The sequence below is a fragment of the Fringilla coelebs genome (assembly GCF_963513975.1).
Source record: "Fringilla coelebs genome assembly, chromosome: 22".
NCBI classification, from domain to species: domain Eukaryota; kingdom Metazoa; phylum Chordata; class Aves; order Passeriformes; family Fringillidae; genus Fringilla; species Fringilla coelebs.
The window spans coordinates 3,654,204-3,680,551 of record NC_140048.1 but is presented as its reverse complement, the minus strand read 5'-3'; the positions used below and the strand labels follow the sequence as shown (position 1 = coordinate 3,680,551).

The window sequence follows — 26,348 nt, the reverse complement described above, 5'->3', positions numbered from 1 at the left end:
TTTGGGATGGGGTCCCGGGGAACCCACAGGGATTTGGGGTGGGGTCCCCACCCACCTCTCTCATGATGGGGTCCCACTGGGGGTCCCACAGGGGTTTGGGGTGGGGTCCCTGCACGGATTTGGGGTGGGGTCCCTGCAGGGATTTGGAGTGGGGATCCCCCACACCTCTCTCATGATGGGGTCCCAGGGGTCCCACAGGGATTTGGGGTGGGGTCCCCACCTCTCTCATGATGGGATCTGGGATTTGGGATGGGGTCCCAGGGAACCCACAGGGATTTGGGGTGGGGTCCCCACCTCTCTCATGATGGGATCTGGGATTTGGGATGGGGTCCCGGGGAACCCACAGGGATTGGGGGTGAGGTCCTGGGGGTCCCACAGGAATTTGGAATGGGGTCCCTGCAGGGATTTGGGGTGGGGTCCCCATACACCTCTCTCACTATGGGGTCCCAGGTTGCCCCACAGGGATTTGGGGTGGGGTCCCTGCAGGGATTTGGGGTGGGGTCCCCACTTCTCTCATGATGGGGTCCCACAGTGATTTGGGATGGGGCCCTGGGGGTCCTGCAGGGATTTGGGGTGGGGTCCCTGCAGGGATTTGGGGTGGGGATCTCCCACACCTCTCTCATGATGGGGTCCCGGGGGTCCCACAGGGATTTGGGGTGGGGTTCTACAGGGATTTGGGGTGGGGTGGGGTCTCCACCCACCTCTCTCATGATGGGGTCCCAGGGATCCCACAGGGGTTTGGGGTGGGGTCCCTGCAGGGATCTGGGGTGGGGATCCCCCCCACCTCTCTCATGATGGGGTCCCACAGTGATTTGGGATGGGGTCCTGGGGGTCCTGCAGGGATTTGGGGTGGGGTCCCTGTAGGGATTTGGGATGGGGTCCCCCCCACCTCTCTCATGATGGGATCCCACAGTGATTTGGGATGGGGTCCTGCAGGGATTTGGGGTGAGGTCCCCCCACACCTCTCTCACTATGGGGTCCCAGGCTGTCCCACATGGATTTGGGGTGGGATCCTCACCTCTCTCATGATGGGATCTGGGATTTGGGATGGGGTCCCGGGGAACCCACAGGGATTTGGGGTGGGGTCCCACAGGGATTTGGGATGCTGTCCTGGGGGTCCTGCAGGGATTTGGGGTGGGGTCCCTGTAGGGATTTGGGATGGGGTCCCCCCACACTTCTCTCCCGATAGGGTCTCAGGGATCCCACAGGGGTTTGGGGTGGGGATCCCCCACACCACTGTCATGATGGGGTCCCAGAGGTCCCACAATGATTTGGGATGGGGTTCTAGGGGTCCCACAGCGATTTGGGGGGGGGTCCCCACGCACCTCTCTCATGATGGGGTCCCGGGGGTCCCACAGGGTTTTTGGGGGTCCCACGCACCTCCCTCATGATGGGGTCCCGGGGGTCCCTGCTCTCCACGATGCAGGGCTCCACGAAGTAGCCCACGCTGTCGTCGCAGCCGCCGCCCGCCAGCACCGTCAGGCTGGGGGAGCTCCGGGCGTGCTGCAGCCAGGCCTTGATGCGGGCAAAGGACTGGGGAGAGCCACAGACACGGGCTGGGAACGGGGGTGGGGATCCGGGGGGTGGGGATCCGGGGGGATGGGGGATCCGGGGGGATGGGGGATCCTGGGGGGTGGGGGATCCGGGGGGGTGGGGGATCCAAAGGGGGGTGGGGGATCCAAAGGGGCTGGGGGATCCGGGGGATGGGGGATCCAGGGGGGGCTGGGGGATCCGGGGGGATGGGGGATCCAGGGGGGCTGGGGGATCCGGGGGGGTGGGGGATCCGGGGGGGTGGGGGATCCGGGGGGGGTGGGGGATCCGGGGGGGATGGGGATCCGGGGGGGGTGGGGGATCCAAAGGGGCTGGGGGATCCAGGAGGGATGGGGGATCCAGGGGGGATGGGGGATCCAGGGGGGATGGGGGATCCAAAGGGGGGGCTGGGGGATCCAGGGGGGATGGGGGATCCAAGGGGGGATGGGGGATCCAAAGGGGGGGTGGGGGATGGGGGATCCAGGGGGGGTGGGGGATCCAGGGGGGGTGGGGGATCCAGGGGGCTGGGGGATCCAAAGGGGGTTGGGGGATCCTGGGGGGCTGGGGGATCCAGGGGGGGATGGGGGATCCAGGGGGGATGGGGGATCCAGGGGGGATGGGGGATCCAAGGGGGTGGGGGATCCAGGGGGGCTGGGGGATCCAAGGGGGGGCTGGGGGATCCAAAGGGGGGGGGTTGGGGGCTTCAAAGGGGGGGCTGGGGGCTCAAAAGGGGGGGCTGGGGCCTCAAAAGGGGGGTTGGGGGCTCAAAAGGGGGGGCTGGGGGCTCAAAAGGGGGCTCTGGGGGGCTTAAAAGGGGGCTCTGGGGGGCTTAAAAGGGGAGTTGGGGCTCAAAAGGGGGTTTGGGGGGCTCAAGGTGGGGGGCTGGGAGCTCAAAATGAGGTTTGGGGGCTCAAAAGGGGGGTTTGGGTTGGGAGGGACAGGAAAAGAGGGGGTTTGGGGGTCTGCAAGGAGTTTTGGGGGTTTAATGTCTGGAAGGGGGTCTGGGGGTCTGAAAGGGGGTCTGGAAGACAGGATGACAGGAAATGAGTGGTTTGGGGGGCTGGAAGGGGGTCTGGGTAAGGGACTACAGGAAAAGAGTGGGTTTGGGGGTGTGGAAGGGCATTGGGGGGTCTGGAAGGGCGTCTGGGGATTTAAAAGGGGGTTTTGGGGTCTGTAAGGGGGTCTGGGCCACTCTCGGTGCCCTCCTGGCCCAGGAGCAGGGAATGCACACAAGGCCCTCAGGCCAGGACGATTTCTGGGGGAAACTCCCGAATTTACACAAGCAGGGCACATAACCCTCAGCCAGCAGGCAGCTCCAGCGGGTCCCTGTCCCCACCTGGGGCCGCTCCGGGCTCACCTTGTCATCGATGACGGCCGAGAAGAACGTGCCGAAGTCCTGGGTGGGCTGTGCGAGGCAGGAAGGAGCGGTGAGAGCTCCCGCAGGACCGGGGGCAGCCGCAGCTCCCCCAAAAACCCTCCCCGATCCCGGGAGCTGCGGGAAGAGCCGGGCCAGCCCTCCCCGCAGAGCCGCTACAAGTTAATTTCTAATCAGGGCCGGGAGCTGCGGGGCGGAGGGGGGAGCGGGCGGGGATGAAAAGCTCGGTTCAATGGGAATTAGCAGCCGGTCCCCGCAGCCCCTAATCCCATCAGCCTCCCGCTGAGCCGCAAAGCCCTTCAGCAGCCCGGCAGCTCGGCTCACATCTCCCACTTTGATCTTGCCGTGCTCCTCCAGCAGCTTCTCTTTGATGTGGGGCCACAGCGCGGCGGGCGCGTAGAGCCGCGAGCAGGCGGAGCACTTCTGGCCGCCGAACTCGAAGGCCGAGCGCAGCGTCCCGTTCACGGCGCTGCCCACGTCCGCCGAGCGGTGCAGCACGTGGAAGTTCTTCCCTCCGCACTCTGCGGGACGGAAAAAGAGCGGGAGGAGATGTCCCGAGCGGGGAAGAGCCCGAAAGGGGTCTGGGGTTCTCCCCGCGGCCGGAACTGATGGTGGGATATGGGTTTGGATAGCTTGGAGGGAAATGTAAATAAAGCATATACATAGAAATATACATAGAAATAGAAATAAAGAGCAAATGCCCAGCCCAAATCCCGGTGGGATCCCACCCCAAATACCTGTGGGAGCCCCTGGACCCCATTATATTGTATATAACATACTATACTATAATATACTATTATATTATATACTATTATATGATATACTATTATATACTATACAATATGTACTATACTATATTATATACTATACTATATATACTATACTATACTATTATATGATATACTATACTATACTATACTATTATATACTATTATATTATATACTATTATATACTATTATATACTATTATATACTATACTATTATATACTATACTATTATATACTATTATATACTATTATATACTATTATATTATATTGTATTATATTGTATACTATTATATTATATTGTATTATATTGTATACTATTATATTATATTATATTATATTATATTATATTATATTATATTATATTATATTATATTATATTATATTATATTATATTATATTATATTATATTATATTATATTATATTATATTATCATCAGTTTTTATATAATATATATAAACTATAACTATATATAGACATCAGTTCCCCCTCTAATTATATATAGATATAGATATCTAATATTATATTAAAACATCATTATATGTCTATATATAATATTATATTGTATATAAACATATTTATATATTTATAGATATCCTTATATATAAACATATATAGACATCGGTAATATAATATAATATAATATAATATAATATAATATAATATAATATAATATAATATAATATAATATAATATAATATAATATAATATAATATAATATAATATAATATAATATAATATAATATAATATAATATAATATAATATAATATAACCGATTTCTATATATGTTTTATATAATGATATCTATAAATATATAAATATATAATGATGTTTATATACAATATAGTATTATATATAGACATATAATGATGTTTTAATATATTATATATCTATATCTATATATAATGAGAGTGGAACTGATGTCTATATATGTTTTTATATAATTATCTATCTAAATATATAAATATGTTTATATACAATATAATATTATAGATAGACATATAATGATGTTTTTATATAATATTAGATAACTGTATCTATATATAATTAGAGGGGAACTGATGTCTATATATATGTTTTTATATAATGATATCTCTATCTATATTTATAATATAATAAAATGTATTATATATAAAATATATTTTGTATTTTCTGTGTATTTGTGACCCTGCAGCTCTTTGGTGCGGAGCTCCAAACTCCACAGGCAGTGCCAGCTGCTGTTCTCCCGTTTGGGGCAGACACAACAATTCCTCTCCAGGCCTGGCACTCAAGGACACCTCACTGCCTCAGGCCTGAGAGGTTAAACAAAAGGGGGAGCAAACCTGGGGTGAATGACTTCATTAGCTGAGGCTGTAATGGGAGGATTAACCCCCAATATGCAAATGGAACAAAGTGATAAAAGTGTGAAACCCCGAGAGCCGTGAGCCATTTTTGGGTGCAGCCCCTGAGGTACCTGAGGGCCCTTCAGTGAATCCACCTGATTTTAATTCCCCTCGTTTCGTCTGGCTCTGCTTTTAGGCAGCCCCAAAAGGCACCGGGACAGGGAGAGCCGTGAGCCCAGGGACACAACCCTGGAGCAGGCAGATAAACCCAGGGAAAAGGGACCAGCCTCAACTCCCAAAGGGAACAACAACCTCAACTCCCAAAGGGACCAGCCTCAGTTCCCAAAGGAACAACCTCAGTTCCCAAAGGGACCAGCCTCAACTCCTAAAGGGACCAACCCCAATTCCCAAAGGAAACAACAACCTCAATTCCCAAAGGAACCAACCTCAATTCCCAAAGGGACCAGCCTCAATATCCAAAGGGACCAACCTCAACTCCTAAAGGGACCAACCCCAATTCCCAAAGGGAACAACAACCTCTATTCCCAAAGGGACCAGCCTCAGTTCCCAAAGGAACAACTTCAGTTCCCAAAGGGACCAGCCTCAACTCCCAAAGGGACCAACCCCAATTCCCAAAGGGACCAACCCCAATTCCCAAAGGGACCAGCCTCAGTATCCAAAGGGACCAACCTCAGTTCCCAAAGGAACAACCTTAGTTCCCAAAGGGACCAGCCTCAGTTCCCAAAGGGACCAGCCTCAACTCCTAAAGGGACCAAACCCGATTCCCAAAGGGAACAACAACCTCAATTCCCAAAGGGACCAACTTCAGTTCCCAAAGGGACCAGCCTCAGTTCCCAAAGGGACCAACCTCAGTCCCCAAAGGGACCAAGCTCAGTTCCCAAAGGGACCAGCCTCAGTTCCCAAATTTTGGGACTCCAAACTTTGGCCCCCCAAATGCTGGGGTCCAGCCACACTCCCCACCCTAAAATCCCACCCCGTGCCGCCCCCACAGCTCTGAGCACCCAGGGATCCCCTGCAGCCGCTGCCCCCAGGGGTGGGAATGCTGCCCCCATCCTCCCCAGGCACAGCAGGGGCTGCCCCCCAAGCCCTGAATCCTGGGGGCAGTTTTGGGTGCCCCAAGAGGAGGATATAAATCTATAGAGAGCATCCACAGGAGGGCTGCAAGGACAGAGGAAGGGCTAGAGGGGAAGCTGTGCAGGAAAGGCACTCTGGGCTGTTCTGAGCCAGCAAAGGCCTCCTGGAGATAAGGGGCAGCCCCACACCTCTCCTGAGACAGGCTGTCACCATGGAGATGTGATGAAGGAGACAAAGTTAAGAGATTTGGACTCTGCCTGGCTCACAGAGTGAGGTGGCTCCCTCATCCCCTACTGGGAACTCTGCTTCCCTTTTATAACCCACGGGCAGTGAACGTGTCTGTTGGATGGATGTAAATATCCTGAAAAGGCACAAAAGCCACGTGCTGCTGTAGAAATCCCTCTTGCACCCCTCTGATGGAGCCCTGGCACTCTGTGCTGTGTCCTGCTCTGTCGTGACAAAGCTGGATGGGGAGTGGCTGAGGTCAGCTGGGTGTTCAGCCCGGAGGGAGAGCTCACTGCAGCCACAGCCTCCTCAGGAGGGCAGGGCAGGCACTGAGAGCCATCTCCTGTCTGGGGAGCACCAACAGGACCCAAAAACAGCCTGGAGCTGTGTCAGGGGAGGTTTGGGCTGGATTTTAGGGATTCTTCACCCAGAGGGTGGCTGGGGGCTGCCCAGGGCAGAGGCAGGCACTGAGAGCCATCTCCTGTCTGGGGAGCAGCAACAGGAGCCCAGAACAGCCTGGAGCTGTGCCAGGGGAGGTTTGGGATGGATTTTAGGAAAGGTTCTTTCCCCAGAGGGTGGCTGGGGGCTGTCTAGGGCAGGGGCAGGCACTGAGACCCATCTCCTCTCAGGTGAGCAGTTACAGGACCCCAGAACAGCCTGAAGCTGTGTCAGGGGAGGTTTGGGCTGGATTTTAGGGATTCTTCACCCAGAGGGTGTCTTGGGGCTGCCTAGGGGAGGTTTGGGCTGGATTTTAGGGAAGGTTCTTCACCCAGAGGGTGGCTGGGGGCTGCCTAGGGGAGGTTTGGGCTGGATTTTAGGGAAGGTTCTTCACCCAGAGGGTGGCTGGGGGCTGCCCAGGGCACGGGCACCACCTGGCAGATCTCAGAAGAGTTTGGAGGATGCTCCAGGCACAGCAGGGCATCCTTGGGGCTGCCCTGTGCAGGGCCAGGAGCTGGCCTGCCATGGTCCCTGGGGGTCCCTTCCAGCTCAAGAAATTCTGTGATTCTATGAAGCAAAACAGACAAAAGAACCAAACAAAAGGGGCAGGGGGGGCCGGTACCTCCGGCCAGGCGCGGGAAGTTGCGGTAGCGCTCCAGGTTCTCCGAGACCTGCTTCCAGAGCCGCCGGAAGGTTCTGGAACGGGAGGGAGAGGCTGCTCAGGGCCCTGCACACAGGGAGAGGCACACGGGGTGATGGGAACTGATGGGAAACCCTCCAAAAAAGGGATGCCCTGATGGAAAATCGCCCAAAAAAGGGATGCTCTGATGGGAAACCCTCCAAAAAAAGGGATGGGAAATCCCCCAAAAAGAGGGATATCCTGATGGGAAACCAACCCCCAAAAAAGGGATGCCCTGATAGCAAAAAACCTCCCAAAAAAGGGATGCCCTAATGAGAAACCCCCCAAAAAGAGGGATGACCTGATGGAGAAACCCCCCCCAAAAAGAGGGATGCCCCGATGTGGAACACCCTAAAGAAAGGGATGCTCTGATGGAAAACCGCCCAAAAAAGGGATGCTCTGATGGGAAACCCTCCAAAAGAAAGTGATGGGAAATCCCCCAAAAAGAGGGATTGGTAACCCCCCAAAAAGAGGGATATCCTGATGGGAAACACCCCCCCCCCCAAAAAAAAAGGGATGCCCTGATAGGGAAAAACCCCCCAAAAAGAGTGATGTCTTGATGGGAAACCCCCCAAAAAAGGGATGTCCTAATGGGAAACCCTCCAAAAAAAGGGATGCCCCGATGTGGAACACCCTAAAAAAAGGGATGCTCTGATGGGAAATCACCCAAAAAAGGGATACTCTGATGGGAACCCCCAATAACTGGGATGCCCTGCCTAGGGAAGTGGGACTGGGAGCACAGGTATCAAACAAAGGCTCCACACAGCAGCTCCACCGCTTTAAAAATAAACTGTTGCAGGGAAGGGCATGCAGGGAGCATCCAGAAGTTTCTGTTCCTCCCCTTTCCCCCCCTCCCTTCAGGCCTCACTGTGACAAACCCCTCGGCTGGAAAACAATAAAAATGGAAATGGCCTCGCAGCAGGAGGCTGGAACACCGGCACAGCACAGGCTGTGAGCCCCCCACCCGGGCAGCCCCTGCTCACCCGAGCGTGGCCTGGCCCTGGGGAGGGGTCCCAGGCTCTGACAGCCCCCTCAGCACCTCTGACACCCCGTGGGACACGGCCAGAGCCCAGGGAGCAAACCCAGCTGGGGGGCAAAGCAAACCCAGCTGGGGTGCAAACCCATCCAGGGAGCAAAGAAAACCCACCAGAGGACAAAACCCACCTGGGGTACAAGACCTACCAAGGGGCAAACCAAACCCACCTGGGGGGAAAACCAAACCCAGGTGGGGTACAAAACCCACCTGGGGTACAAACCAAACCCACCTGGGGTACAAAACCTACCAAGGGGCAAACCAAACCCACCTGGGGTGCAAACCAAACCCACCTGGAGGGAAAACCAAACCCACCAGAGGACAAAACCCACCTGAGGTGCAAACCCACCCACAGCACCCCTGGGAGTGTCACTGCCACTCCGGCTGTTCCTGTGCTCAGAGCTCAGCCCCAGAGCTAAAACCACTCTGCCCCAGCACCAGAACCCAGCTCAGCCCCTTTTGGTCACCGCTTTGAACCCTTATTTCGATGTAACAGGGCAGCCACGCCCTGCCAGCTGCAGCAGCCCTTCCCAGTGCCAAGAGGAGCCCCCAGCCCCTCCCTGTCCCCCCTGTCCCCAGTGGAGCCCCCAGCCCCTCCCTGTGTCCCCCTGTCCCCAGGTCCCAGTGGAGCCCCCAGCCCCTCCCTGCCCTGCCCTCCCCTTGTCCCCAGAGGAGCCCCCAGCCCCTCCCTGTGTCCCCCTGTCCCCAGAGGAGCCCCCAGCCCCTCCCTGTGTCCCCCTGTCCCCAGGTCCCAGAGCAGTCCCAGCCCCTCCCTGCCCTGCCCTCCCCCTGTCCCCAGTGGAGCCCCCAGCCCCTCCCTGTCCCCAGGTCCCAGTGGAGCCCCCAGCCCCTCCCTACCCTGCCCTCCCCCTGTCCCCAGAGGAGGCCCCAGCCCCTCCCTGTCCCCCTGTCCCCAGTGGAGCCCCCAGTCCCTCCCTGTCCCCAGTTCCCAGTGGATCCCGCAGCCCCTCCCTGTCCCCTGAGCAGCCCCAGCCCATCCCTGTCCCCACCTGTCCCCAGGTCCCAGAGCAGTCCCAGCCCCTCCCTGCCCTGCCCTCTCCCTGTCCCCAGTGGATCCCCCAGCCCCTCCCTGTCCCCCCCAGTTCCCAGAGCAGCCCCAGCCCCTCCCTGTCCCCCCTGTCCCCAGAGCAGCCCCAGCCCCTCCCTGTCCCCCCCCTGTCCCCCCTGTCCCCAGAGCAGCCCCCCAGCCCCTCCCTGTCACCCCCTGTCCCCAGTGGTTCCCCCAGCCCCTCCCTGCCCTCAGTCCCCAGTGGAGCCCCCAGCCCCTCCCTGTCCCCAGGTCCCAGTGGAGCCCCCAGCCCCTCCCTGCCCTGCCCTCCCCCTTTCCCTAGAGTAGCCCCCAGCCCCTCCCTCTCTCCCCCTGTCCCCAGTGGAGCCCCCAGCCCCTCTCTGTCCCCAGTTCCCAGTGGAGCCCCCCAGCCCCTCCCTGTCCCCCCCTGTCCCCAGAGCAGCCCCAGCCCCTCCCGGTCCTCCCCTGTCCCCAGTTCCCAGAGGAACCCCCAGCCCTGCTCTGCCCTGCCCTCCCTCAGTTCCCAGAGCAGCCCCAGCCCCTCCCTGTCCCCAGTTCCCAGTGGATCCCCCAGCCCCTCCCTGTCCCCCCTGTCCCCAGAGCAGCCCCAGCCCCTCCCTGTCCCCCCTGTCCCCAGAGCAGCCCCAGCCCCTCCCTGTCCCCCGTCCCCAGAGCAGCCCCAGCCCCTCCCTGTCACCCCCTGTCCCCAGTGGAGCCCCCCAGCCCCTCCCTGTCCCCCCCGTCCCCAGAGCAGCCCCAGCCCCTCCCTGTCCCCAGTTCCCAGAGCAGCCCCAGCCCCTCCCTGTCCCCCCCTGCCCCCAGTGGAGCCCCCAGCCCCTCCCTGTCCCCCCCCTGTTCCCAGTGGAGCCCCCAGCCCCTCCCAGTCCCCAGAGCAGCCCCAGCCCCTCCCTGTCCCCCTGTCCCCAACCTACGGCACGCTGCCGGTGAAGTTGAGGCCACAGAAGTGCTCGGAGCTGGTGACAGTGTCCCCAAACTCGGGGCCATCGGAGGGCACGAACTGCACCACGTTGGGGGGCAGCCCTGCCTCCAGCAGGACCTTGTAGACGGCGTAGCTGGAGAGCATGGCCGTGTCGCTGGGCTTCCAGAGCACCACGTTCCCCTGCGGGCACACAGCTCCTCAGCAGGACGGCAGAACCCCCGGGGAGCTGTCCCAGAGCGGTGGTGGCACCTCGGGGACACACAGCCTCCCTTTCTGTCCCTATTGTTCCATCTATTCTCCACACACACGTGTGGAGCCTGTTGGATTTGTGAGGATGTTTCCCAGGACTTTTCCATGCGTTTCCCGAGGCAGAAAGACAAAAATGCCAGAGCTCCAAGGCGCAGGGGTGTGGGAACTCGGCGCACCTCTCCTGACACCCAGAGCTACCAAGAGAACCCTTGGGGAGCTCGGGAGCCTTGGGATGCTGCTAAAAGTACCTGGTGGCTCAACTTTGACCCTGCAAGAGATGTTCCACCTGTATGTGGGGATATAAGAATCACTGGTGTGTAAAGGATATAGAAATAGAACATTTATAAGCTAAAGCACAGTTTTTAAGATTTGGTACAGGGGGGTTGGAAAAACAAGATAGAGGGAGTTAGGGCCTGCCACATGGTTCTTCCTCCTTCTTCTTGTCTTCCATTTTCTGTGTGACATAGGTATTTTTGATAGGTTCTTAGAAAAGGTACATTTGGTAATAAAAATGATAAGTATTGGGGACAAAAGATAAATATAGTTTACGTAGTCTTTGTTATAAAAAGATACGACCGCCCTGTGGGCAGTCAGAGTGCCTTTGGCTGCCTTGCTAGTCAGACCCCAGCTGGGCAGAAATAAAATAAATAATAAACAACCTTGAAGACCGAACCTGAGAGTCCAGCCTTGTCTTTTGGAGCCCGGGGAGCGAGCCCATCTCACCCTTGTCTGGGCAGAGACAAACAACAGCGAGCCCAGACACAGGGGTACAAGGCCCCAGCGCTGCCTTGGTTCCTCCTGGGAACCAAAGGTGAGAACAACTCTGGGATATTTCATGGACAGAGCACAGCCAGTGCTGAGGGGGGACTCAGACCAGGGGGGGACTGCATCACCACTCATCCTCCCAACTGCTGCATTTTATCAATTGTGCTGATCTCCTAAATCCTGTGAAAACATCCTCATGCCTGTGGGGTGGGCTTTTGTGGACATCTTTCCATAACTGCCCCTGAAATCCTTCAAATTAAGATCTGCTCTTGTATTGCCTCCTTACTAAAATCATCTCCAGTTTCACTTCCAGGCTGGGAGAAAGGCAGCACCACCTTCATTCCCCCAGCACTGTCTGGGCAGGGCTGGGTGTGCCCTGCTCAGCTGAGGGCACAAATCCTCCCCTTTTCCCTCTCCAGGTGGCTGTGCCAGCCTTCCCCACCCTCCCTGCCAGGGCTGAGCTCTGCCTTCCCCGAGAGGAGCTGCAGGAATGTGCTCCCGATGTCACCAGCACTGCCACCAGCCCTGGGCAGGGCCAGCAGGAGTTTGTGCCAGGCAGGGCAGTGAAACCAAACCTCCTGCTTGGATTAACCAGGCACAAACAGCACAAGAACTCCCCTGGTGCCACCCCCTGGGCCCTGTGCCACCGCCAGCCTCCCTGTGACCGCCCCGTGTCCCTGTCACACGGCTCAGCCTCCCCTGTGCGGGGTCACAGCCCTGGACAGGCAGTTCTGGACTCCTGTCTCCTGCTTTCCAGGGATTTGCTGTGCAGGAAAAGCACAGCTCCTCCCCAATCCCCGCACCCCAAACACTGCCAGAGGCTGCAGGCAGCTGGGAAAGCCAGGCCAGGCTGGACACAGCATTCCCAGCAGCCTGCCCTGCTCTGATCCCCAGGAAATCCCATTCCCAGGACGGACTGCATGCACCTCTGCAGTGTCTAACCCCCCGTGGTGGCAGAAACTCTGGGGCTCTAATTAACATTCCCCTCTTAAGCAGCGTTTTCACTGGGGCTCTAATTAACATTCCCCTGCTAAGCAGCATTTTCTCCTAACTTTAATTCCAGGTGCCCCCTGCTGCTGAGCTTTCCAAGGCACTGCCGATGTCCTGCTGCCTTCTGCTCCCACCCGGGGCAGGGGATCCCATCCCCCTGCAGCATCCCGGGGGAATTCACTGCCACACGAGCAGGGGGAGCTGGGTGAGCCACGGGATGTCCCCAGCTGTCACTCAGAGCTGCCAGCAGGGGTTTGTCCTGTCCCAGCAGGGCTCACCCTCCCTGGGATGAGCTCATCCCCAGATCCCCCAGAGCTGAGGGTATCCCTGGGGTGGGAGGAAGGGACCTCTCCCAGAAATCCTCCCAGCTCCATGGTGGCTTCACCTTCCCCTTGTCCCCCCCACTCCTGCCCTAGTGACAGGTTCAAATGCTTCACTCAAATATGGCTTTAAATGTGATGCTCCCAAATTAAAAGCACCCCAGCCTCTTTGGGGCCAGCAGGAAATCTGAGCCTATTAGCAAAGAGCTGGGACAATTTGTTGGTTTTTTTTTCTTTCCCAGTACAACAATAAATTAATTCTTCCTGGCCCAAATTCACCAGGTTATTACAGTCTTTCCCCAAAATCCACCCTGCAGAGGCAGGAGCTCCTGTGCTCCATGGGCTGGCACACAAATGGGAATGTGCAGAAATGCTTTTTACCAATACTTTTTTTTTTAAATCTATTTCTTCTGGGCTCTCCTGTCTGCCAGTTCAGTGCTAAATGGCAGAGCCATGGCCTGGCCCTGGCCCTAACACACCCACTGCACCCACAAAGTGTCATCCCAGAGGAATGTGAGCAGCTCCAAACTGGTTACACTCTCATGTCCCGACAGCACCCCGAGCCCAGGTGGGAAATCAAACCCCGGCTGTGCTTATTCCCAGATCCCAAACCCAGCCTGGGAAGGAAAGGATACCTTGGTTCAGAACAAAAGCCCCAGGAGGGCAGGCTGGGGCAGTTTGTGTTCCTCCAGCCCTTCCTCCATCACGCTGGAAATCCAGACACGGGAGTGTTTAATTAAAGCCAAAATGCTGATTGGGTCAAGGGGTCCAACAGGCCCCAGGTGTGTCTGTGGAACAGCCCCAGGGGGCTCAGCTCCCTCCTTGCCCACCGCAACCCAGCTGAACCTGAGCGCTGCGATCCCAGTCCCAACCTTTCCTTGGACTGCCCTGTCCCCCTGCCCCTTTGCTCTGTCCCCTTGTCCCCCTGCCCTGTCCTGCCCCCCTGCCTCTTTGCTCTGTCCCCTTGTCCCCCTGCCCTGTGACCCTGTCTCCTTGTCCCCCTGTCCTGTCCCCTCTCTTGCCCCCTTGTCCTGTCCCCCCATCCCCCTGCCCTGTCCCCCTGTCCTGCCCTCCTGGTCCAGCGACCCTGCCCTGTCCCCATCCCCCTGCCCTGTCCCCTGTCCCCCTCTCCCCCTGCCCCATCCCCATCCCCCTGCCCCATCCCCTGTCCCCCTGCCCCCCTGCCGTGTCCCTGTCCCCCTGCCCTGTCCCATGTCCCCCTGCCCTGTCCCGTGTCCCCCTGCCCTGTCCCGTGTCCCCCTGCCCTGTCCCCATCCCTCTGCCCTGCCCCCTGCCCTGTTCCCCATCCCCCTGCCCTGTCCCCGTCCCCCTGCCCTGTCCTGTGTCCCCCTGCCCTGTCCTGTGTCCCCCTGCCCTGTCCTGTGTCCCCCTGCCCTGTCCCCATCCCCCTGCCCTGTCCCCTGTCCCGTCCCTCTCCCCCTGCCCTGTCCCCATCCCCCTGCCCTGTTCCCCATCCCCCTGTCCCCATCCCCCAGCCCTGTCCCCATGCCCCTGTTCCCTGTCCCCCTGCCCCGTCCCGTGTCCCCCTGCCCTGTGCCCATCCCCGTCCCCGTCCCCCTGTCCCCGTCCCCCTGCCCTGTCCTGTGTCCCCCTGCCCCATCCCCATCCCCCTGCCCTGTCCCCTCTCCCCCTGCCCCATCCCCATCCCCCGTCCCCCTGCCCCGTCCCCGTCCCCCAGCACTCACCATCAGCGCCGGAGCCCCCACCAGGTTGCCCCCGATGGCCGTGAAGTTGAAGGGGGACACGGCAGCCACGAATCCCTGCGGAGCACAGGGACGGGGGAGCACGGGCAGCGCGCTGTCCCCAGGGCGGGGTGGCCGGAGGGACACGGGGCCCAGCTCACCTCCAGCCCCCGGTAGACCATGGAGTTGGTGCTGCTGTCCACGCTGAGCGGCTGGCTCTGCTCCAGCTCCAGCGCGTACTGCGCGTTGAAGCGGAAGAAGTCGATGAGCTCGGCGGCGGCGTCGATCTCGGCCTGGATCACGGTCTTGGCCTGCAGGGAGAGGGAGGGGGATGCAGCAATGCATGGGGGTGCAGCAATGGTGCATGGGGGTGCAGCAACTGTGCATGGGGGGATGCAGCAACTGTGCATGGGGGGAATGCAGCAACGGGGAATGGGTGCATGGGGGGATGCAGCAGCGGTGCATGGGGGTGCAGCAATGGTGCAGGGGGATGCAGCAGCGGTGCATGGGGGGATGCAGCAAGGGTGCACGGGGGGCTGCAGCAAGGGTGCATGGGGAATGCAGCAATGGCACATGGGGGTGCAGCAATGGTGCATGGGGGAATGCAGCAAGGGTGCATGGGGGAATGGGTGGATGGGTGATGCAGCAGCGGTGCATGGAGTTACAGCAACTGTGCATGGGGGATTCAGCAACTGTGCATGGGGGGATGCGGCAACTGTGCATGGGGAATGGGTGCATGGGGGATGCAGCAGTGGTGCACAGGGGAATGCAGCAATGGTGCGTGGGGATGCAGCAAGGGTGCGTGGGGAGTGGGTGCATGGGGAATGCAGCAGTGGTGCATGGGGGATGCAACAACAGTGCATGGGGATGCAGCAATGGTGCATGGGGGAATGCAGCAATGGTGCATGGGGGAGCGAATGTAGCAATGGGTCATGGAGGAATGCAGCAAGGGTGCATGGGGGAATGCAGCAAGGGTGCATGGGGGAATGCAGCAAGGGTGCATGGGGGAATGGGTGCACAGGGAGCTGCAGCAAGGGTGTGGGGGGGGATGCAGCAAGAGTGCATGGGGGAATGCAGAAATGCTGCAGGGGGATGCAGCAATGCTGCAGGGGGGAATGCAGCAAGGGTGCACTGCTGGCTGTGGGGTGCCCCCCTCTATTGAATCTGGACACCCCCAACAAGGGGACAGGAAATGATGCATCTGACTCCACTGATATCAGAAGGCCAATTAATTACTTTATTGTACTCTATTATTCTATACTACATTACACTATGTTACATGACATCTAAACTGAACCTGCCAAGCACTCAACTCTGCACACACTGCTCTGAATCTCGTGACTGTCACCTGACAGTCCCAACTCACACACACACACCTGGCCCTGACAGGCCAAGGGAACAGAACACCATCACTGTGGGTAACCAATCTCCATATTGCATTCTACTGTGGCACAAACACAGGCACAGCAAATGATAAGAATTGTTTTTCCTTTCTCTGAGGCTCAGAGAATGTGAAACCCAGAAATACTCCTGGGAAGAACTGTGCCTTCTTTTCTCTGTGAAGAGAAATGTGGTGACGCCTCTCGAGCTCAGCTGCCAAGGATGGGGCCTCCTGCACAGCCTGACACTGATCCTGCTCCCAGGAGCAGCAAGGAGTGAGGATCAGCCTGGATCCCCTCACAGAGCACCTCCAGCCATCCCCACTGCCCAAACCCCTCTGGCAGCCCTCCCTGCCCTGCTCCCCCGCTCAGCCCAGCTTGCCCAGCACCCCTGTCTCAGGCTGGAAATGGGTGTTGTGTTTTCTATTCCAATCTGTGGGAGGTGGGGCAAAAATCCACCGGTAACTGCCCCATGAGCAGAGGATAACTGCTCCACAGACAGGAACAGAACACACACTCCCATTTCCAGCAAAGACACAGGGATGAGCTGGGAGCATTCCCAGCTCCCTCTCCCATCCATGCCAGGTCTGAGGGATATTCAAGATATTTTGTTCATGGGGCAGTTTTCTTTATCTCTCCCACAGCCCATCCTCCCTCCAGGAGATCTCTGCTGTCCATGGCCAGTGAGTGTCCCTGCAGGGCTGAGCAAGTTCCATCATTCCATGGGGAGATGCTCTGCCCAGGGGAGGAGCCGAGCATTCCTACCTGGATACAATCTGAGGGTTGGGACACCAGGGCAGCCTTTGCCCACTGCATTCCCAGAGGAGCAGCTTTCTCCTGCCCTGCATTCCCAGAGGAGCAGCTTTCTCCTGCCCTGCATTCCCAGAGGGAGAGCAGGCCCATCTCCAGCAGCCCTGGAGGAAAACTCCCCCCTTGTGCAGGATCCTGCTGCAGCAGAGCCACAGCTGGCACTGCAGGAGGGCTGAGCCCCCACGGGACGGGGCTGTGCCACCCCCTGGGATGGGACTGTGCCACCCCCCTGGGACTGTGCCACCCCTGGGATGGGACTGTGCCACCCCCCTGGGACTGTGCCACCCCTGGGATGGGACTGTGCCACCCCCATGGGACTGTGCCACCCTGGGATGGGACTGTGCCACCACCCTGGGATGGGATGGGACAGTGCCACCACCCTGGGATGGGACTGTGCCACCCCTAGGATGGGACTGTGCCACCCCTGGGATGGGACTGTGCCACCCCCTGGGATGGGACTGTGCCACCCCCATGGGACTGTGCCACCCTGGGATGGGACTGTGCCACCCCACGGGATGGGGCTGTGCCACCCCCATGGGACTGTGCCACCACCCTGGGATGGGACTGTGCCACCACCCTGGGATGGGGCTGTGCCACCACCATGGGATGGGGCTGTGCCCCCACCCTGACCCACAGGGGCTCAGCTCCTGCTCTGACTCTGTCTGTGGTGGGTTTTTTTGGAATTTTTTGGTACTATTACATTTATATTTTTAATTTTCCTAATAAAGAACTGTTATTCCTCCTCCCCTTAATTTTAAAATCACAACAATTCAGAGGGAGGAGGTTTACATTTTCCACTTCAGGGGAGGCTCCTGCCCTCCCCAGCAGACAGCTGGCTTTTCAACCCAGGACCATGCCTACCTGCCCCACCATGGTCTTGGCCAGCACCTCCGCCCGCCGCGGGCCGCTCAGCAGGTCGGCCGCCCTCAGGAAGATCTGGGCCCGGTCCTGCACAGGCTTCAGGTCCCACTCCTTCCTGGCTGCCAAGGCGGCGTTAATGGCTTTGTTAATGAGCTCCTGTGGAGGCAAAGGGGAAAAGGCAGCAAGGAGGAGCCTCTCCAGGTTCCTCCCCACCGCCAGGTCACACGGAAAAGCAAGGGGTCACCCACCCAGGGCACAGACCACTGGTGCCATCACAACCCCGAGCCTGCAGCTCCTCCAGGATCCCTGAGGCTTGGAGAGGCTCCTGGAGCCTCCCTGCTCACAAAATGCATTTCACTTGCTAAACCAAGGCCGGGTGCTGCTGCTTCCCCAAAAAACCAGCCAGGAATAGGGGGACAGAGAGGTGCACTCACCTTGCTGGCGTAGCAGTACTTGGCCACCTTGTGTGCATGGTTAAAGGGCTGGGAAGAGAAGAAGAGGCTCTGTAGGAACCAGTCCCAGGATCCTCCTGCAGGGACCCCCTGCTCTGTCCCCCCCCATTCAGTGGGAACCCCCCGACTCACCGAGAGCTGGTACCTCACCGTGGGGGTCCACACCTCCTCCCCCCCGATGACACACGGGATGTCCTCGGTCTTGCCCTTCAGGTCAGCCAGGGCCTGGCAGAGAGGAGAGCGTGGTGGGAGCAGCTCCCACCCCCTCCAGCTGCCCTCCATCCCCCTTCCCACGGGCAGAGGGAACTGGGAGCAGGCTCCAGGCACGGGCTGCCCACAGGAGGCACGGCTGTGCCCACAGGGAAGGAGCAGGAGCTGGGCAGGGTGGGGCTGTCACACCAGGGAGAGCTGGGGCTGCCCTGCAGCACCTGCAGCACCTGCAGCACCTGCAGCACCTGCAGCACCTGCAGCACCTGCAGCACCTGCAGCACAGCCCAGGGCCCTCCCAGCCCCAGAAACCCCCACATGCTGGCACCGGTACCTTCTGGAGCGCCGCTCGCTCGGGGCTCCCCGGCTTGAACTCCAGGATGGGCTCGTTGGTCACCTGGATGGCCGGGCGGTGCTGCCATCTCCGCCTGGACAGGGCAGGACAGGAACCGCTGCAATCCCGCCCTTCCCTCCTCCCCCGGCCTCGTGGGGACAGCTCAGCCCCGGGGACACCTCGGTCCCGGGGACAGCTCCATCATGGGGGGCACCTCAGTGCTGGGGGACACCTCAGTCATGGGGACACCTCCATCACGGGGACACCTCCATCACGGGGACACCTCCATCACGGGGACACCTCCATCCTGGGGGACACCTCCATCCCGGGGGACACCTCCATCATGGGGACACCTCCATCCCGGGGGACACCTCCATCCCGGGGACAGCTCCATCATGGGGACACCTCAGTGCTGGGAGACACCTCCGTGCCGGGGGACACCTCCATCCTGGGGGACACCTTACTCCCAGGGACAGCTCCATCATGGGGGGCACCTCAGTGCTGGGAGACACCTCCATCACGGGGACATCTCCATCATGGGGACATCTCCATCATGGGGACACCTCAGTCCCGGGGACACCTCCGTGCTGGGGGACACCTCAGTCATGGGGTCAGGTCCATCATGGGGGGCACCTTCGTGCTGAGGGGACACCTTGGTCCTGGGGACAGCTCGGTCATGGGGGATACCTCCATCCTGGGGACACCTCGGTCCCGGGGACAGCTCAGTGCTGGGGGACACCTCTGTGCCAGGGGACACCTCAGTCATGGGGACACCTCAGTCATGGGGACACCTCAGTGCTGGGGGACACCTCCATCCCGGGGGACACCTCAGTGCTGAGGGACACCTCCATCTTGGGGGATACCTTCGTCATGGGGACACCTCCATCCCAGGGGACACCTCCATCATGGGGACACCTCCATCCCAGGGGACACCTCAGTCATGGGAACACCTCCATCCTGGGGGACACCTCCATCCTGGGGGACACCTCAGTCCCGGGGACAGCTCCATCATGGGGGGCACCTCAGTGCTGGGGGACACCTCTGTGCCGGGGGACACCTCCATCATGGGGACACCTCCATCACAGAGGACACCTTGGTCCCGGGGACAGCTCCATCATGGGGGGCACCTCCATCCTGGGGGACACCTCCATCTTGGGGGACACCTTCATCATGGGGACACCTCCATCCTGGGGGACACCTCAGTCCCGGGAACAGCTCCATCATGGGGGGCACCTCAGTGCTGGGAGACACCTCAGTTATGGGGGGCACCTTGATGCCAGGGGATACCTCGGTCCCGGGGGACACCTCAATCCTGGGAACACCTCGATGGCAGGGGACACCTTGATCCCTGGGGACACCTCGGTCCCGGGCTGCCCCCCCAAGCCAGCCCCTGCTCCATCCCTCCCGCTGGATGGGGATGCCAGAGGCGGGAGCCGAGCCCAGCACCCCTTCTCTCGCTCAGCAAAAAGCGCTGGGAGAGGCGTTTTTAAGGAACGAAGGAGGCACGGGATGGATTTTTAAGGAACGAGGCACAAGATCGATTTTTAAGGAATGAGCTGCGGCCGGAGCCGGGCTGTTCCAGCTCCGCCGGCTCCTGGCAAAGTCCGGGGGCAAAAACCGGCCGGGCACCCTGAGCTGCCCCGGGGTCAGCCGGACCTTGGCACTGCCCAGCCCCACCGACGGGACACGCGGTCCGGAACAGCGAGAATGCCCGGAAAAAGGGGAAAGGGGGGAAAAAGGAGGGGGAAACGAGGGGGGAAGGGGGAAAAACGAGAGGGAAAGGGGGAAAAACGAAGGGAAAAGGGGGGAAAACGAAGGGAAAAGGGGGGGGAACGAAGGGAAAAGGGGGGGGAACGAAGGGAAAAGGGGAGGGAACGAAGGGAAAAGGGGGGGGAACGAAGGGAAAAGGGGGGGGAACGAAGGGAAAAGGGGGAGAAACGAAGGGAAAAGGAGGGAAACGAGAGGGAAAAGGAGGGGAAACGAGAGGGAAAAGGAGGGGAAACGAGAGGGAAAAGGAGGGGAAACGAGAGGGAAAAGGGGGGGAAACGAAGGGAAAAGGGGGAAAACGAGAGGGAAAAGGGGGAGAAACGAAGGGAAAAGGGGGAGAAACGAAGGGAAAAGGGGGGAAAAACGAAGGGGAAAGGGGGGGAAACGAAGGGAAAAGTGGGGGAAACGAGAGGGAAAAGGGGGGGAAACGGGAGGGAAAAGGGGGAAACGAGAGGGAAAAGGGGGGGAAACGAAGGGAAAAAGGGGGGGAAACGAAGGGAAAAGGGGGGGAAACGAAGGGAAAAGGGGGAGAAACGAGAGGGAAAAGGGGGAGAAACGAAGGGAAAAGGGGGAGAAACGAAGGGAAAAGGAGAGAAACGAAGGGAAAAGGTGAGAAGTGAAAGGAAAAGGGGGGAAACGAGAGGGAAAAGGGGGGACAAAAAGAGCAAACAAGGAAAAAAGGAGAAGACAAGGGAGAAAAGGGGGAAAGCAAGGGGGTAAAGTAGGAAAACCAGGAGGAAGCAGCGGAAAACAGGTGAAAACAAGGCTAAAAGGGAAAACAGAGGGTAAACTATGGAAAACGGGTGGGAAAGAAGAAAACAAAGGGGAAAACCGAGGGAAACAAGGGCAGAAAAAGGAGGAAGGAGGGGGGAACAAGAGTGACTGAGGGCTGGCAGTGCCTGCAGCTGGCAGCGGGAGCGTTCCGGGGATGGCAGGAGCGGCAGCGCGGATCGAGCGGAGCCCGAGCCCGCCCCACGCGTGGGGACGGTGCGGGAAGGGGGCAAGGGAAGGGAAGGGGGCAAGGGAAGGGAAGGGAAGGGAAGGGAAGGGAAGGGAAGGGAAGGGAAGGGAAGGGAGGAAGGAGCCCGCACTCACCCGCAGTCCCTCAGCGCTCGCAGCCGCCGCCACATCCCGGCCCCGCCGCGCTCCCGGCCCGCGGCCGCCACCACCCACCGCGCGGGGGGAGGGGAGGGCGGGGAGGAGGCGCAACCATCGATTAATTAATAAATTAATAAACCCCCGGGGGCGGCACTCTGGAGGAGCGTCCCCGCGCTCGCCGCTCGCTGTGTGTGAGGGTGCTGGCCGTGTGTCCACCCCCACCCGCGGGGTACCCGTGGGGTGTCCCCAGCAGCGCGTCCCCCCCCCCGCGCGGTGATGGTTGCGGCCGGAGCGGGGGGCGGTGGCGCGCGCGGCACGTGGGAGGGGGCGGGGCGCGGGAAGGAGCCAAGAATGATTTAAAAAAGGGAAATTCAGGAAAAACAACAACAACAAAAGCGGCCCGAGGAGAGGCAGCGGCTGGGACTGCGCCCGGAGCTCGGCGGGGTCCGAGCCGCCCGAGAGGAGCTGGGCGGGGAGAGAGAGAAAAGCAACTTTTAGGAACTGAGAATTACCCAAAAAGGGGTGATTTTAACCCAAAGGAGGGGCCTGGCTGGGCACAGGGCCAGGAGGGGGCTGAGGTGTGCAGGGGGTACTTTCATTTCCAAGCAGAGTCATTTTTCAAGAGCTGCAGCTGAAGGAGCCTAATTTTGAGGGGAGTTCGGGCTATTTTAAGACCCCAAGTCACCGGGGCTGGGCGGATTTTCAGAACCGAGGATGGTCCGTCCCTCCCCAGACCCAAATCCATCCGCTTCAGAGGCGTTTCCCACCCCAAGAATGAACACGCAGAGCCGTTCAACCAGGAGTTTGGTATTTATTTTATATTTTTTTGTGGTTTTCATCGTCACCAGAGACCGACTGGGACCTGTTTCATGGGCAGCCCTGGGCTCCGGCAGCGGGGCTGAGCCCGGCCCGGGCGGGACGGACGGACGGACGGACGGGCTGGAGCCCAGAGAGCCGCCAGCACACCTGGCACGGGGAGGTGGGGTCGGTTTTGGCACTAAAAAAAGGAAAACGGAGCAAATCCGCCGAGCTCGGAGGAGGTGGGTGGCTCTGGCTCCGGCTCCTCCTGCCGTGGATTGGATTCTCGAAGCGTTTCGTGGTCCCAAATCCACTGGTGGCATCCCATCCCAGCCCCAGCGCCGGGAGCTGGGTCATCCTCCGGCCTTTCCCCACCAACAGCATCATCAGTGCAGTCCTTTCCATTAAAATGAGCTAATATACAGAATATAAAGCACAGTATTTACACGGGGACGGTAACCAGGGGCGTTCCCACACCATCAGTAGTTCGTTGTCGTGGGGATAAAAGAAACTCTTAGGTGACCTAAAGAGGAACCGACAAGAAGTGACACAGCAGGAGGGAAGAGACATCAATACCCCCCACTCGAACACGATAAATAATAAATAATCTTTTTTTGGCAGAAGGTCGCTACATTTACTTTAACCGCAGGAAGGTGTTTTAGGGACTGGCTTGTGAGTTTTTTGGTGCAACCAGCTTACACAAAGGAGTGACTGAGGCTGGACTGCCCCCAAACCCTCTCCAATAAAACAGAAATTTGGGGTTTTGGGGGTGGCAGTCTGGGCAGCTCCACTGTGGTGCTCTGGGCTGTGAAGCCATCCCAGGGGTTGTTTTAAGCATTAACATCATCAATTCCAAAAAAGGGAGCTGGCCAGACTGACAAGCCCCCTCTTCCCAAGTGCTTCACTGTTGGAGTGCCTCAGATTAGGGGGGAATGGTGATTTCTGCAACCTGCAAATTGATTTCTACAATACCCACATCCCAACACGTCTTGTTGCTCCTTCAAAAGAGAAGCTTTGCAAAGCTCCTGCAAACGCAGAAGGGTCTGAGGACACGGAACTCAGAGAAGAACAGACAGAAGGGAGGGCTGGAGTGTTTCCTCACTGCTCTGCCAAGGGCCTGGCCAAGCCCTGCTGTTCCCTCTGCAGGGAGAGGGGCTGGGATCCCATTCCCACGGAGATTTTGGCAGGCAGTGCCCCCCAGCCCCCCTCTGCTGTTATTCCCACCAGGACACCGCCTGCTGCCTCGTTGGTAATTTTGTTTCTGGGTTAAAACTCACAGGGACACAAATGAAATCCCACTAAAAAGCTGAAAACCCAGCGTTTGGGCAACCCCAAAGAGCTTTAAAAGCTGTGTGCTCCCCAGAAGGACAAAAACCCCCAAAATCCTGAAGCCCAGGGTGGAAAATCCTCACTGGGAATTAAGACAAGCGCTGGGATGTCTTAATTTAGCCAGGATAAATCACTCCTGAAACACTCAGCTCTAAAATGAAGCACTCCAACGTAAAACCTCCCAGCTCTTCCAACACAAACATCCTTCCCGAGTTCCCAGAGCCAAGGGAAACACCGGGAACAGCTCTGGGAGCACCCACGGCCCTTCCACAGCCAGCTCGTGTTTTTGCTGGCAGGGATGATCATGGAAAGGAAAATTAATATAATCTCACTTTAGAAGCAGCTCTGGATGCATATTCAGGCACGATTCCCATCTGCTGTTTTGTTTTGTTGAGTTAATCCCAATTTCTACAGGTACAAATGTAATTTGTATTTCATTTTTTATTATCCAGGCAGTGTTTAACCCCTGTCCTGCCACGCTCCCGGGATCCAGGAGGTCCTGACCCTTTCCAGGAGCATCCTCCCAGTCAGGGAAAAGGAATAAAATTGCAGGGAAGGGAACAGAATCACAGCAACAACTCTGCAGAGGCAGAAGAGATGCTGAAGCTGCAGCCTCCCCTGGAGGAAGGCACCTGTGGGTGCTCCACAGCCAAAGCTGTCCTGGTTATTTCCATGTTGACTCTTGGAACCATCAGAGAATTTGGGGGTCCCAGCAGAGCAGAAGAGACTTTACAAGGGAACAATTGCATCTGCCAACAGAAATCTGTTTGCACTTTAAAAACCTCTGATAAAAATAGAATATATACTGTGTTTTTATAAATAGATTACACATTTAGCTTAGATGAGTTTCATTACATTCCCCCCCCCCAAACTTTTTTTTTTTAAAAGAATTTTGCTTTTTTCCTTGTGTGAACTAAGATGATCATCACTAAGTCTTTGAAAAACATGTTTGTACCACGTTATTCTTTAAAACATTTGTACCACATTATTCTTTGGACATTTTTGAACAACATGCATCCACAAACTGCCATTTGTTTACTGAAAACATTTTTGTACAAACCCAGTTTAGGAATTTGATCTATTATTACACTGCTAGCGAGCAAAAAAATTTGCTTCCTTGAAATCCCCTTTTAAAAAATGAGAAACGATGAGGAGGATTTTCAGACTGTAAATCTAAAAAAGTGTCAATATGACACCGCATTAAGAATAGAAAACAAAAATAAAGTATTTACAGCTTTACAAAGGAAAAAAGAAAGAGGTCATCAAAATCATTTCCAGCATTTTTACAATTAAATTCCTTTTTTTCTTTTTTTTTGTTTTTTTTTTTCCTCTGGCAAGCTTTGATCTGGTTTCTGGAGCGGTGCCACACACACGGAGCAGGAGCAGCAGCACGGCTGGACTCGGAACCAAGGACCTCCCAGGGAAACCCCCAGGGACCAACCCCAGCTGCCCCCAAAGGCTGGCCCAGCCTAAATGAAAATAAACCCCCAGTATGAAAACACCTTTTCTTCTTTAAAAATGTGGTTATGAGAAAGACACCGACACCCACGGGAACCTCTGCTGTCCCACGCACCGGGAGCTCTGCGCCCTCTGCTGCGCCCCACATCCCTCCCACCCGCCCCACGGGCTGCTCCTGCCCACCCCACAGCCCAGCTCCTGTTTGGGAATTCCCTGCCCTCAGCACAACAGCTCCTGGCTTTGGGAACACTCAGCCCTTCTCCTACAGACACTCCGTGTAGGGAAAAACAACAAACGCAGAGCAGAAGGGCAGCGCGACCCTGACAGCGGCTGGGGCTGTGGGGCTGGAGCATTTGGGGTGAGGGGGCAGGGACAGGGACAGGGACAGGAGGGGACAGGCAGGGACAGGAGGGGACAGCCAGGGACAGGAGAGGACAGCCAGGGATAGGGACAGGAGGGGACAGCCAGGGACGGGAGGGGACAGCCAGGGGCAGGGACAGGAGTGTTCCTGGGTGAGGGCAGAGCCAGGGGCAGCTCCAGGAGTGTTCCTGGGGGAAGGAGCCAGGGGCAGCTCCAGGAGTGTTCCTGAGTGAGGGCAGAGCAGAGCCAGGGGCAGCTCCAGGAGTGCTCCTGGGTGAGGGCAGAGCCAGGGCCAGCTCCAGGAGTGTTCCTGGAGGGAAGGAGCCAAGGGCAGCTCCAGGAGCGTTCCTGGGTGAGAGCAGAGCCAGAGGCAGCTCCAGGAGCGTTCCTGGGTGAGGGCAGAGCCAGGGCCAGCTCCAGGAGTGCTCCTGGGTGAGGGCAGAGCCAGGGGCAGCTCCAGGAGCGTTCCTGGGTGAGAGCAGAGCCAGGGACAGCTCCAGGAGTGCTCCTGGGTGAGAGCAGAGCCAGGGGCAGCTCCAGGAGCGTTCCTGGCAGGAAGGGAGCCAGGAAGGGAGCTGGGGCAGGCTCCAGGAGCTGATTCACTGTGCTGAGCAATGCCTGCCCCAGCCACTGAAACATCACAGACATCCAGACTTGGCAGACGCTTCCTGAGCCTCAGGAGAGGCTCCTTGGGAGCAGCTGAAGTTCAAAACCCTTCAAAACCCTTCAAATTGCAGATTTCAAACATGCAGTCCCAGCCCAAAAAACATCCCAAATCCCCACCCACCCCCCCAGCTTGCAGCCCTACTGAACATCACATTCACCACTTTGGCCACCTAAGAAATAACAGGAATGAGCACTTTGGAATGAGGTTTCTCTTCCAGAGAAAAGTTATTTACAGCACAGACCAGGCTTTGGAAAGCCCCTCACCCCAGGAGCCAAGGAGTTGTCACCTACTCTGCACTGAGCATTGCCACCCCTAAGGACACCACAGGAACATCCTGGGGCTTGGGGACAGCAGCCATCAGCTGTG

At 57.6% G+C, this 26,348-nt stretch overlaps 1 protein-coding gene across 2 annotated transcripts in view; it reads right to left on the bottom strand.

Annotated features, from left to right (window-relative positions):
• Positions 1-21,511, bottom strand: part of ALDH4A1 (aldehyde dehydrogenase 4 family member A1) — a 28,002-nt gene extending 6,491 nt beyond the window's left edge. The window contains exons 1-12 of one of the 2 annotated variants that reach the window (XM_084220220.1): positions 21,368-21,511; positions 18,506-18,599; positions 18,097-18,189; positions 17,947-17,994; positions 17,513-17,668; positions 14,624-14,773; positions 14,466-14,540; positions 10,428-10,615; positions 7,376-7,449; positions 3,230-3,426; positions 2,888-2,935; positions 1,326-1,533 (exon numbers count right to left, since the gene is read on the bottom strand). In XM_084220220.1, coding sequence (XP_084076346.1) covers positions 1,326-1,533; positions 2,888-2,935; positions 3,230-3,426; positions 7,376-7,449; positions 10,428-10,615; positions 14,466-14,540; positions 14,624-14,773; positions 17,513-17,668; positions 17,947-17,994; positions 18,097-18,189; positions 18,506-18,599; positions 21,368-21,402 — 1,366 coding nt within the window. In that variant the 5' untranslated portion in view covers positions 21,403-21,511. The remainder of the gene's footprint in view (positions 1-1,325; positions 1,534-2,887; positions 2,936-3,229; positions 3,427-7,375; positions 7,450-10,427; positions 10,616-14,465; positions 14,541-14,623; positions 14,774-17,512; positions 17,669-17,946; positions 17,995-18,096; positions 18,190-18,505; positions 18,600-21,367) is intronic. The other variant, XM_084220219.1, reaches the window with a different exon arrangement.
• Positions 21,512-26,348: the final 4,837 nt, after the last annotated feature.